We start from the raw sequence: 12,825 nt of genomic DNA on the forward strand, positions 1-12,825 counted from the left end.
TTTATTTAAACAGCTAAAATAACTATTAAATCTTAATTTAAAACGATATCGTCCTCTCTATTACTATTAAAACTATTATATAATGTCCTGTTTTGATAATTCATACGTTTCACAAGCGACAAATTCATAAAACATAGAACCATCCACTCTTTACATCGGTGATGTTTTCAGTTGTCACATGAACACACAGACGATAAACAGAGATGTAGTTTTATATACAAATCTGAGGATTTCACGAGTTATGGAGATTGTAAATTTTAAAGTATGCCTGTTTTATCTGACAGCACTAGGTAAGTATAACAAATCGACTTACCTTCTAATTGTATTATCAGATAATTAAATCAACACAGCGCTGAACACGCGGAACTGAAAGTGTTTTAATGTATTTGGTTTTACATGTAGAGTTTTAGCTAATAATATTCATAACAGCTGTGGTGTTCTTATATGTTATTTGTCAGTGGCTGTGACGTCAGGAGGGAAGATGAAGATAGTGGAGGAACCTAACACATTTGGGTAAGCTTTCCAACAGCTCCTAAAACATATTCAGCTCAAATATAAAATAATTGTATTCAAAATGTCCTTTTTCTTTTCATTTTCAGACTGAATAATCCACTTGTGTCTCAGACTAGTCGATTGCAGGCTAAAGTCAGCCCATCTCCAGTGTCTGGACCTCCACATCTGCACAGACTGGCAGGAAAATGCTTTAACTACATTGAGGCAACGTCAGTAACATTTTTCCCACATTAAAAAAAATATATAAATATGATTATCTAGTATATATGTTTTATGCCATATCATATAGTTTCTTCGTAAACTACTGTTACACTGAATGACATTTTAGTGGTTGTCTTCTTTTTTGGCGCAAAAGATAAAGGTAAAGGGATAGTTCACCCGAAAAATTAAATATTCTGTCATTATTTACTCACTTATTACCTCTTTCCAGCCTTAATGAGTTATTCTGTTGAACACAAAATAAGAAATTTTGAAGAAAGCTGCAAACCTGTAACCATTGTCTTCCATACAATTAGTTTTTCCATTATGGAAGTCGATGGCTACATGTTTTCAGCTTTTGTTTTTAAAAGCACTTGAGAAAGTAAATGGTGAGTAAATTTAAATTTTGGTGTGAACTATCCCTTTCAATATTTATTAAACTTTAATTATTATGATATTCTTCATCTGATGCACATTATTTTTATAAGTTTTTACTTTGTCATGTAGGTCAACCAAAAAAATGAAACTTTCTGTAATAATTTACTCACTTTTTACTTGTTTCAAACCTTTACGAGTTATTATGTTGAACACAAAAGAAGATATTTTGAAGAATGTTGGAAACCTGGACCCATTGACTTCCATACTATTTGTTTTTCCTGCTATGGAAGTCGATGGCTACATGTTTTCAGCTTTTTTCGCTTGAGACAGTAGTAAATTTGAGTAAATTTTAATTCTGGGTGAACTATCCCTTTAAATATTAATTAAACTTTAATTGTTTTGATACTCTTCATCTGATGTACAATATGTGTTTTTATTTTGTCATATAGTAAACCATAACCAGTAACCATTGACTTCTAAAGTATTTTATTTTTCCTACTATGGAAGTCGATGCCAATAGGTTTTTACTTTTTGTGTTTAAAACCACTTGAGACAGTAAATCGTGAGTAAATTGTAATTTAGGTGTGAACTATCCCTTTAAATATTAATTAAACTTTAATTGCTTTGATATTCTTCATCTGATGTACATTATTTTGTGTTTTTACTTTGTGATGTAGTTCACCCAAAAAATGAAATATTCTGTCATCATTTACTCACGTTTTTCGTGTTTCTAATCTTCATAAGTTATTCTGTTGAACACAAAACAAGATGTTTTTAAGAAACCTGCAAACCTGTAACCATTGACTTCCATACAATTAGTTTTTTCTACTATGGAAGTCGATGGGTACAGGTTTTCAGCTTTTTGTGCGTTTAAAACCACTTGCGACAGTAACAGTGAGCAAATTTTGAGTGAACTATCCCTTTAAATATTTATTAAACTTTAATTGTTTTGAAACTCTTCATCTGATGTACATTGTGTTTTACTTTGTCATATAGTTCACCCAAAAAATGATTCATTCTGTCATCATTTACTCACTTTTTACTTGTTTTGTTTCCTTTATGAGTTTCTTATGATTTTTGAACACAAAAGGAGATATTTTGAAAAATGTTGAAAACCTGTAACCATTGACGTCCATGGTATATGTTTTTCCTACTATGGAAGTCAGTGGTTACAGGTTTTCAACATTCTTCAGAATACAGAAGAAACTCATAAATGTTTATAACCGCTTGAGACAGTAAATAGTGAGTAAATTAAAATGTGAGGGTGAACTATCCCTTTAAGTATTTATCACACTTTGATTGTTTTATAGTCTGTATATTATTTTATACGTGTTTTTACTTTGTCATGTACGACAATGACTGAATTTTGTGCAATTGAAATAAAAACTAACACGTTTTCTTCTGTTTTTAGATACAAATATGTGTTTTGTCCTTTTCATAATGTGACTCAGCATGAACAGAGTTTCAGATGGAACGCATACAGCGGTATACTGGGGTAATCTTTTAATAAAAGTCTTTTTTTTATATTTGAATTATGCGTCTAGCTCAGGGGTGGCCAACCCTGTTCCTGGAGAGCCACCTTCCTGCAGATTTCAGTTGCTACCCATATCAAACACACCTGAACCAATTAATTAGGACCTGAACACCACGTGATAATAACAGGCAGTTGTGTTTGATATGGGTTGCAACTGAAATCTGCAGGAAGGTGGCTCTCTAGGAACAGGGTTGGCCACCCCTGGTCTAGCTTATATTTTTTTCTATTATTCATAGGTAATCATTATTTAAGAGTACTTTTGTGTGTGTGTGTGTGTATGTGTGTGTGTAGTATTTGGCACGAATGGGAGATTGAGAATAACACATTTACTGGCATGTGGATGCGTGAAGGAGATTCATGCGGAAACAAGAACAGACAGACCAAGGTAGGAGATGCTTTTGTTATTCATTCATTCATTTTCCTTCGGCTTAGTCTTCATTTTAGAGGTCACGCATGCCCTTCCAGCTGCAACTCAGTATTGGGAAACATCCATACACACTCATTCACACACATACACTACGGCCAATTTAGTTGCACTGTGGGGGAAACTGAGGCACCCGGAGGAAACCCACACCAACACGGGGAGAACATGCAAACTCCACACAGAAACGCCAACTGGCCCAGATGGTACTTGAACCAGCGACCTTCTTGCTGTGAGGCGACAGTGCTAACCACTGAGCCACCGTGCTGCTCTGCTTTTGTTATATATTTTGTTACACATATAATTTATGTAGCTGTATTTTCAGTAAATGCTGACCTAATTTACTATTTTATGTCTGCATTTAGGTTCTCCTGGTGTGTGGAAGCAGCAGTAAACTAGCAGGTGTTTCAGAGCCACAAACGTGTGTTTATTCTCTAACATTTGAGACGCCACTAGTCTGCCATTCACACTCCCTCTTAGGTAAGTTAAGCAATGTGTGTTAATAATCTAATCCAACTAGTTAAGTTTTAAAGGTACACTCCTTGTTGTTTTGAAAATAGGCTCATTTTACAATTCCCCTACAGTTAAAAAGGCGAGTTGTACCATTTTTTAATCCATTTAGCCGATCTCCGGGTCTGAAGGGAGCACTTTTAGCATAGCTTAGCATAGATCATTGAATCAGATTAGACCATTAGCATCTTGGTAAAAAAAAGTGATAATTTTCCTATTTAAAAAAATGTTCCTGTTTTCAGCAGTGCATCTGAAATTAGTCCCCAGCTAGGTAACAGCACTAAGTAATGTCATTGCTTGCTGCAGCCATGGTATGGCAACAATGTCTTGATCATTACACCTGAATGAGATTATAGTTCCTAGCCATGTCAGTCTATAAAAAAGTAACTTTATATTTTCTGTTGGTCGTAGTACACAATATAACAACAGAAGCTTTAAATAGGAAATTATTGATACTCTTTTAAAAAAAAAAATAATAATAATTTGTGAGATGCTAACGGTCTAATCCGATTCAATGAACTATGCTAAGCTAAGCTAAAAGTGCTCTCGCCAGACTCAAAGATCAGCTGAATGGCAACAACATTTGTAAAACTCAACTGTGTATCTCTAGAAGAGTTGTAAATTAGCCTATTTTCAAAATATAAAAGTGTAGCATTCCTTTAAAAGCTATTTACAGTATTCACAGTCTCTCGCCGTGCTTTTGTGTGTTTTCAGTGTATCCGGTTTTAAGTGAGAAATTACAGAAGGAGTGGGATGAAATTGCACAATCTCGATATGAAGAACTCATCACAGAACAGGTAACACAAAAAACCCTTGCTAACTACTGTACGTTTACATCAGGGGTGTCTAAACTCGGTCCTGGAGGGCCGGTGTCCTGCAGAGTTTAGCTCCAACTAGCTTCAACACACCTGCTAGGAAGTTTCTAGTATGTCTATAAAGAGCTTGATTAGGTGGTTCAGGTGTGTTTGATTAGGGTTAGAACTAAACTCTTGAGGACACCGGCTCTCCAGGACCGAGTTTGGACATCGCTGGTTTACATTTTGAGTAGGCAAGTTTTTTTATATAAGTTAAGTCCTGGTTTCACTAACTAGGTTTGAAATAAGCCGGGATTAGGCCATAGTTCAATTCAAGACATTTTTTTTTTTTTCAATAAATGTGCCTGGTTTTATAAATCACTGGTGTATTTGATTATCACTGGTGTCCATCTTGAAGCAAAAAAAGACTATTATTTTTTCAGAAAACCACTTGAGTGAGAGTAAATGAATTAAATTTTTGGGTGAACTGTGTCTTTATTGAGCTCAAATGTCAACATGATTCATTTGAATTGCAAAGTTTTCACAAAAAAGTCCATGTCACAATACAGTGCTGATTTCTCATGTAGTGTTTTTTTAATCCATGTTCAACAGGATACAAAGCGTCTGTAATAAACTAAAAGTCTGCGTAAAATCAAAATTGACAATGTTAAGGTGAATAATTAATCGGTGCAAGTTAGTCCACTGAAAAAATGTGTTCGTTTTGGTAATCTTCAATCAAAGTCTAAGTATTTGCTTCTGCTTTTGGAGTTGGTCCTTCTGTTGATGTTAACCTGAGGACTTCTATAGCAACTGTATATAAATATTCTTATCTACGCGCCTCTGAGCACATTTAGTGTGCCACAGTATGTAATGTAATGTGTATTTATATAGCGCATTTATTGTGTATGGCCATACACCCAAAGCGCTTCACAATCATGAGGGGGGGTCTCTCCACACCACCAACAGGGTGCATGATCGTAAGGGCCGATAGAGGGACTTTGGCCAGGACACCGGGGTTACACCCCTGCTCTTTCACGAGAAGTGCCATGTGATTTTTAATGACCACAGAATGTCAGGACCTCGGTTTAACGTCTCATCCGAAAGACGGCGCCCACTGACAGTGTAGTGTCCCCTTCACTTTTACTGGGGCATTAGGACTCACGCAGACCACAGGTTGAGCGCCCCCTGCTGGCCTCACTAACACACTTCCAACAGCAACCTAGTCTGGACTCCCATCCGGGTACTGACCAGGCTCAGCCCTGCTTAGCTTCAGTGAGTAACCGGTCTTGGGCTGCAGGGTTATAGGGCTGTGGCCAATATGAGGGAATGATGTGCAAAACAAAGCCCCGCCCCTTACTTAATATTCAGTCTCAGTTAGAAGCCAATTAGCATATTAAAATAAAACACTCAGCAACTTCCAGTACACGCAAACCTTAAGAACATCAAATTAAAGGCATATGTGTGTGTTTAGGGTTATAATAAGCTGCTGAAGGAGCTGTTTGAAGAGGCTGGGTTTCTGAGAAAAGCTCAGCAGCAGAAGGCAGAGGAGAGCGTGACTTCTGTCTCACATCCCAGTCTGGAGCAGTGCACACAGGTCAGAGATGTAAATGCTGCACCCTTCACTCTGCTTAACTGCTGCATCCGTTGTAAACAAGCGTGTTTGTTTTAACAGGACTTTGAAAAGCAGCGAACAGAGATCGAACGGCTTCAGTCACTCCTAAAACAACACAACATCTCCTATGAGGCGACAGCAGGTGAGACGCATACAAAGCTTCACCTCATCTAATAGACTGTGGTAGATGTGAGTTATTTTAAGTGTGTAAAATTGAAATGTATTTTCTTGTGGTCAATCAGGTCAAAAGCAGAACTTAACTATAATAAGACTAACGCCATAGATTTCCCAGAATCAGTTTCTGTATAAATGTCTCTTGATACTCTTAAAATAATTAATAATTACCTAAATTAATAATTCGTTATATTTACATAGCGCTTTTCTGGGCGCTCAAAGCGCTTTACACATAGGGGGGAATCTCCTCACCCACCACCAGTGTGCGGCATCCACCTGGATGACGTGACGGCAGCCATTTTTGCGCCAGGCCGCACACATCACACAAGCTGATTGGTGGAGAGGAGACGTTGGAGTGATGAAGCCAATCATGATATGGGGAGGGTTAGTCTTTTTCGAAGGACATCCTGGGATTTTTAACAACCACAGAGTGTCCTCGGTTTAACGTCTCATCTGAAAGACAGTGCTCACAGAGCAGTATACGCTTATTTCACGCGGCCGCCATTTTAAAGAACCAAAGCGAGGCTGCGGTGGGAAGAAACCCGGAAGTAATGACCTTATTCTCCGCAGACGAGTGGGCGCTGCCATTTGAACCTTTTTGGCACGAGACTTCCAGTTTCATTCACTTCCATTCATTTTTAGACATTAAAAACTGCTCGTTTCGCTGTTTGATGTTGCAAACTGATATTTCCTTGTTATATTATTCTACTTGGTCTGTATAGTCATGCATACATTTGTTTGTAGAGCAAGTAGTTTGACCGTTTTTTGCCGTTTATTATTCCTTGTCATTTCTCCCATAGGCGACTGAAACGGAAGTTCTTAGCCAATCGCGAAAACAGGCGCACTTCAGCATTTTAGAATAAGGTCAATAGGACCAGCACTGGAAACATTGCAGTAACATGCTGTAGACTACAAACCTCCAGCTGTTGTCGAAATTTCAAAATGCAGAAATGGTGTAACCATCACTTTAATATTATTCAGTAAGTTTATTTTAAACAATTAAAAGCAAATTAGCATCAAACAAGATCACAATCTCAGTGATGCGCTTAAGTGTCCTCCTGGGGTCCGTTCTGCATACGTGGGTTACTCAGTTAGCTGGATTTGGATATTGACGATTTGACACGATCCAGGATCGTTTCATTCTTCAAAGCTGATCCGAGAGTTGTTGTCATGGCAACAGTTCTGCTAGGGCAAACCTGATCGGGAGCAGGTTCAATTCATATAAACAGGATTAGATCGGCTCAGTTCAAGCAAAGATAATACAGAAAGTATGTTCCCAATTCTGATATTTTCTTACAGTCGTAGTTATACACTCTTGGGAAAATGGTACATATTTTTTAACTATATATATAAAGTTATAGTCATTAATAAAATAAATAAAGTTATACATATTAATAAAACTTTTGCAATCTGCACCCTCGAAATGACAGTACAAAGACTGCCACCTGGTGGTGCAAAGAGAAAACTTAATGATATGAACTTTTTAGATCGCTTTAGTACAAATTGTGTATAATAGAAATGCACAATATGTGACTTTTTTAAAGCAATAATACATTTATGCAGTCATAAACATGTTTTGACAGCTAATATGCCGGTGATTTGATGCTTCACAAAAGTTGCAGACGCCTTTACCAATATGAAAACGCTTTTGTTAACAACCAGTTATTCTTTACACAGATTAAAAAACGGCTACTATAATAAAGAAAATCATTTCTAAATGTAAAACTAAATACATTGATTTGCATTGAAACACATGATGAATACTCTTGACACATGAAAGAGTAAAGCCTGCAGCTCACAACAAATGTGGAAGGTTATTGCGTGTCATATTTAACAAGCCGTTTACTGCTAATTTGATGTAATTTTGCTCACATGGATAATTGAATATTAATCAGATGATGTCATTACGCTGCTGTGCCGTCAGCCAATCGTTGCATTGCTGATCATGATTTCGAGGATCGATAGATCTGTCCTTCACAACACACGCAGCGATCTCAGATCAGTTCATCCAGACATTCTAATCTGATTCGCGAACTTGTTTGAAGAACCAAATTAGCGAGAGATCAGTTATCAAGATTAAAAGATCCAGGATCTGCCAAATCATCTTAGATCATTTAAGCGAGGTACGAAGAACGGACCCCAGGGCTTCAGTTCATGGCACTAGTCAAAAACCGTGCGGACGCTTTCCTGCTTCAGTCTATGTAACCCGGTGATTGATAAAACACAGCAGTCCTCTGCAGCACACCCTTGTCTTGTCTGTAATAGTGTTGTCCCGGTACTGAAGTTTTAAACCCGGCTATTTCCCGCTAACATGGAAGCGCTGCTGAGCGCGGATGACTCGACTGATCTACACGGCTTCGCGCTTCAGTCTCCGTGTATCTGTGTTTGGTTTGCACTCAGTTTACAAACTTCACCCAGTGCAAACACAGAAATTGCCGGCTTTTTCTTTTAATTCAGTATCGTGACAAGTCTAATATAGTGAAAGAAGCAGTTTATTAACTCAAATTTGATAAATGGCATCTAAGACGTGTGTCTGGGAAAGAAAACGTTAGCTAATTAGTGCCATTTCCCTTAACTTAGCTGAAAATGAGCTGTGATATCCCTTTTTACATTCACCATTCATTCAGAACAGAGTCCCCTTCACAATACTGGGGCATTAGGACCCACACAGGCCGCAGGTTGGGCGCCCCCTGCTGGCCTCACTAACACCACTTCCGTGCTAAAAGTGCAAATTCCGTTCTGTGCAAAGCTTTAAAACCATATTAAAATGTCTCATGCACCGAATTTAAAGTCAAATTTGTTTGTAACTGAGTCAAAACAACTTTCTCAAGGATCTTTGAAATAAAAGCAAGATTAGAAATTGGCGGAAAGTTAGAGAAAGAGTCTGGATCGAGGTTTGTTTTTTAGGATATGGTGTCACTACGCCACATAGTCACTTATTTGCACTCTACCTGCTATGTGACCTTATTTGTATATTGTGTTTTTGTCTGTATAATTGACTAAAATTTTTATATTTATTGAATATTTACATTCCTCTAGTAGTGTTCTTGTTAGCGGTATGCACAACGGGTCTTAGAGTAACAAAATTTCAATTCTCTGTATGTTTGAATGAGGCAGAATTAACAATAAAGCTAACTTTAAACAGTATTTGTTAAAGACATGAATGCATCTCACCTGTGCTCACAAGTGAAATAAACCAGTTCCCTCTCTCTCCCAGACAGGACTGAGGATCGGGGTTACACTGAACCTTCACCTGTCCAGGACCAGCACCTCCGCGGAGATGGCGGCTTCATCGCTGATCTGCACTGAAATCACAAAACACTGCTAATCTGAGCATTCAGGGAAATAATGTGACTGTGAGATGATGCTATTTAACGGGTTTTAAGCTTTGGACTTTATTCAGCCATGCAGGACTGACAATTAAAAATAAAGTTTTTGTGACAAAAAATGAGCTCACAATGTTAATGCTATCAGTTCTATGCCTCAAGCAAATATTTTTGGTTTTGATTGCAATGGATTAAAAAAAACAGCCTTTTCACAAACATATTTGTTATATATATGGAAAACTGTGGTCATTGGGGATTCATAATATACAAGTCAATGGTTATCGGCACTTTAAGAGTCTAAAAAACACATACAGGCAAAACAAAATGTATACCTGCGGCTCCTGTAGATAAGATTGATGTCTTAAGGAGATAAATTATTGGTCTGTGAAAGAAACGGAACATTATTTACAACATGATTACCTTTAATCCACAGCCATGGCAAACAGTCTTTGGCGTGGATATGACATTTGACAAAAATCTGGTTAAATAAATCAATAAAAATGAGATTTTTCTTGCATATGACAAATAAACTTGAAAAACCTGAATGAGAGGAAATGATGGGGACATTTTCATTTTAGGGTGATCTGTGCCTTTAAGCTGAAATCACAGTTGATCAAAAACCATGATGTAAAAGAAAAACTACACACTTTAAAAATTAACAATAATTAAAAAAATATTTAACTAAGAAATATTATAAATAAAAATGTGAATTACAAATCAAAACCATTCATGAACTGACAATTTATTAGGTACACCTTACTAGTACTGTGTTGGACGTCCTTTTGCCTTCAGATCTGCATTAATCCTTCGTGGCAGAGATTTAACAAGGTAATGGAAATATTCCTCAGGGATTTTACTCCATATTGACATGATAGCATCACACAGTTGCTGCAGATTTGTCAGCTGCATGTCCATGATGGGAATCTCCAGTTCCACCACATCCCAAAGGTGCTCTATTGGATTGCGATCTGGTGACTGTGAAGGCCATTTGAGAACAGTGAACTCATTGTCATGTTCAAGTAACCAGTCTGAGATGATTATAATATGCTGAAATCATTATGTAAATATATATATATATATATATATATATATATATATATATATATATATATATATATATATATATATATATATAATATTTATTAAATATATCTTATTTCTAAGACAACAACAAACTCTACGGCATTGGATGTCATTCCCTCGCTGTAAACGCAAGTGTTCCCAGTTTTTTCTGCAACCTCTCTGCGCGTGCATCTTGAATGTTTACAAACATGGCAATTCGACTATAGTTTCTCATTAAACTCACTACAAAAACATCTGATACTTTTGGGAATGATAATGACTCAATGAAATCGATAACAAAAAACGTTTAATCAACCTGTAAATTAATTAACTGTCCAAACGCACCAATTCACCCAACAGTGCTATCAGTTGGGTGTAATCCTTTACAGTCTATGGTGTAATTGGTTACAAAATGACTATATTCACTTTACTCTTTAACTATTTTCTATTGCAGAACAAGAACAATAGCATACAAAAATGAGAAATACAGTGTTAACATTTTTTCCACATCAAAGGAATAAATCAGTAGAGTTTTTTTAATAAAAATAAAAATAAAATTTTTATATAAAAATTAGGGGATATAGAAAGAACAAAATTCCAAGGGATTCCAAAATTGCATACATCATTAGAGCTTTTTTTGTGTGTGTGTCTTTTAGGGTTTCTATATAATGCTTAAGATGAATTTTAAACAAATGAATTTTAGGCTAATCATTGGACCATTTTTGTTTGTGTACATGGTACTTCCCATATATTATAATTTAATAATTCTGCTCCAAAGTTTTGTTATTATTGTTGTAAAAAACTGATTTTTTAATTTTGTAAGTTTAAATATAAGATATTCAACATAAAACCAAAACATTTTGGACTATTTTCACATTACTTTATCTGGAAAAAGTAAGGAATTGCATCATCTTTTTAATTTAGCGACACCACTAGATGGCGGCATTTAAAGCTTCATGTTTTTCCCTCGTTTTCCACCTCGTGTAAACAAACCAAGCACCTTAGCCAATAAACCCGTGTCATTTACACAGAAATACTCTCCTCACACAGTCTGTATTATTTGCTCATGTCCAATTCTTCCTTTCCTTTGACTTGACCATCAGTAGACAGCAAAACAAACAGCCCAAAGCACAGACAAAACCTTGGAGCTGTGTGTGTGTGTGTGTGTGTGTGTGTGTGTTTTCTCTCAGGCTGTAAAGATGTAATATGCTGTTGCTTCCGTCTGCCGAGATACATCTTGTTAGAAACAGGCAGAGGAGGAAAAACCTTCAGAAAGTTCAGCTGAAAATGACCAGACCGTGAAAAAAGAAAATCCAATTACACAGAGACAGCAGCAGCGCCCGCAGAGAGCAAATAAAACCGCATTTTTAAACTTCAGCGTTTGCAAAACATGCCACTGTGATGGCCATGCGCTTTCGGTGTGTTTTGTATCAAATCAACAGTTCACCCAAAATGTACCATCTTTTCCCTGCTGAAAAAAAAACAGCTTAAACCAGCCGAAAGGTTGACTGGTTTTAGCTGGTCCATCAGGCTGGTTTTAGAGGGGTTTTGGCCATTTCCAGGCTGGTCTCAGCATCATGCAGTTGCTGCAGATTTGTCCGCTGCACATCCATGATGTGAATCTCCAGTTTCACCACATCACAAAGATGCTCTATTGGATTGAGTTCAGATGACTGTGGAGGCCATTTGAGTACAGTGAGCTCATTGTCATGTTCAAGAAACCAGTCTGAGATTCCTGTTTTAGCTAACAGGAGTGGCACCCGGTGTGGTCTTCTGCTGCTGTAGCCCATCTGCCTCAAGGTTGGACGTGTTGAGTGTTCAGTGATGCTCTTCTGCATGTCTCGGTTGTTACGAGTGCTTATTTGAGTCACTGTTGCCTTTCTATCAGCTGGAACCAGTCTGGTCATTCTCCTCTGACCTCTGGTATCATCAAGGCATTTGCACCCACAGAACTGCGGCTCACTGGATATTTCCTCTTTTTCAGACCATTCTATGTAAACCCTAGAGATGGCTGTGCATGAAAATCCCACTAGATCAGCAGTTTCTGAAATACTCAGATCAGCCTGTCTGGCACCAACAACCATGCCACGTTAAAAGTAACTTAAATCTTTCTTCCTCGTTCTGATGCTTGTTTGAACTGCAGCAGATCGTCTTGACCATGTCTTTGTGCCTAAATGAGTTGAGGAGAAATTTGCGTTAACGAGAAGTTGGATGGGTGTACCTAATAAAGTGGCCTGTGAGTGTATATCACTTTCATAAAGGTTAATTTTTCAAAAATGTAAATTCTCACCAAAACAATGAAA

At 37.2% G+C, this 12,825-nt stretch overlaps 1 protein-coding gene across 5 annotated transcripts; it reads left to right on the forward strand.

Moving 5' to 3' along the window:
• Positions 1-154: 154 nt before the first annotated feature.
• gnptg (N-acetylglucosamine-1-phosphate transferase subunit gamma) lies at positions 155-9,582 on the forward strand. 5 transcript variants are annotated; one of them, XM_087308426.1, is made up of 11 exons: positions 158-290; positions 459-513; positions 600-885; positions 944-1,399; positions 1,610-2,584; positions 2,915-3,008; positions 3,410-3,524; positions 4,269-4,351; positions 5,820-5,942; positions 6,021-6,102; positions 9,352-9,582. In XM_087308426.1, the coding sequence occupies exons 5-11, from the start codon at positions 2,445-2,447 to the stop codon at positions 9,441-9,443; spliced, it is 729 nt and encodes a 242-aa protein (XP_087164552.1). In that variant the 5' UTR covers positions 158-290; positions 459-513; positions 600-885; positions 944-1,399; positions 1,610-2,444; the 3' UTR covers positions 9,444-9,582. The 5 variants fall into 5 exon arrangements, with proteins under 5 accessions (NP_001002057.2, XP_087164552.1, XP_087164553.1 ...); XM_087308427.1 differs by having other exon boundaries at positions 944-1,392; NM_001002057.2 differs by lacking the exon at positions 944-1,399 and having other exon boundaries at positions 155-290; positions 600-722; positions 2,501-2,584.
• The last annotated feature ends 3,243 nt before the right edge of the window (positions 9,583-12,825 follow it).

Source organism: Danio rerio, chromosome 24 (genome assembly GCF_052040795.2).
Source record: "Danio rerio strain M-AB ecotype USA chromosome 24, GRCz13ab, whole genome shotgun sequence".
Classification (NCBI taxonomy): domain Eukaryota; kingdom Metazoa; phylum Chordata; class Actinopteri; order Cypriniformes; family Danionidae; genus Danio; species Danio rerio.

Bases quoted from the DNA above. Each gene is read 5' to 3' on its own strand.
- gnptg (NM_001002057.2), top strand. From the start codon at position 242: ATGGAGATTGTAAATTTTAAAGTATGCCTGTTTTATCTGACAGCACTA. The intron at 2,585-2,914 runs GTAATCTTTTAA...GTGTGTGTGTAG, and splicing joins GCATACAGCGGTATACTGGG to TATTTGGCACGAATGGGAGA. The intron at 3,525-4,268 runs GTAAGTTAAGCA...GTGTGTTTTCAG, and splicing joins CCATTCACACTCCCTCTTAG to TGTATCCGGTTTTAAGTGAG.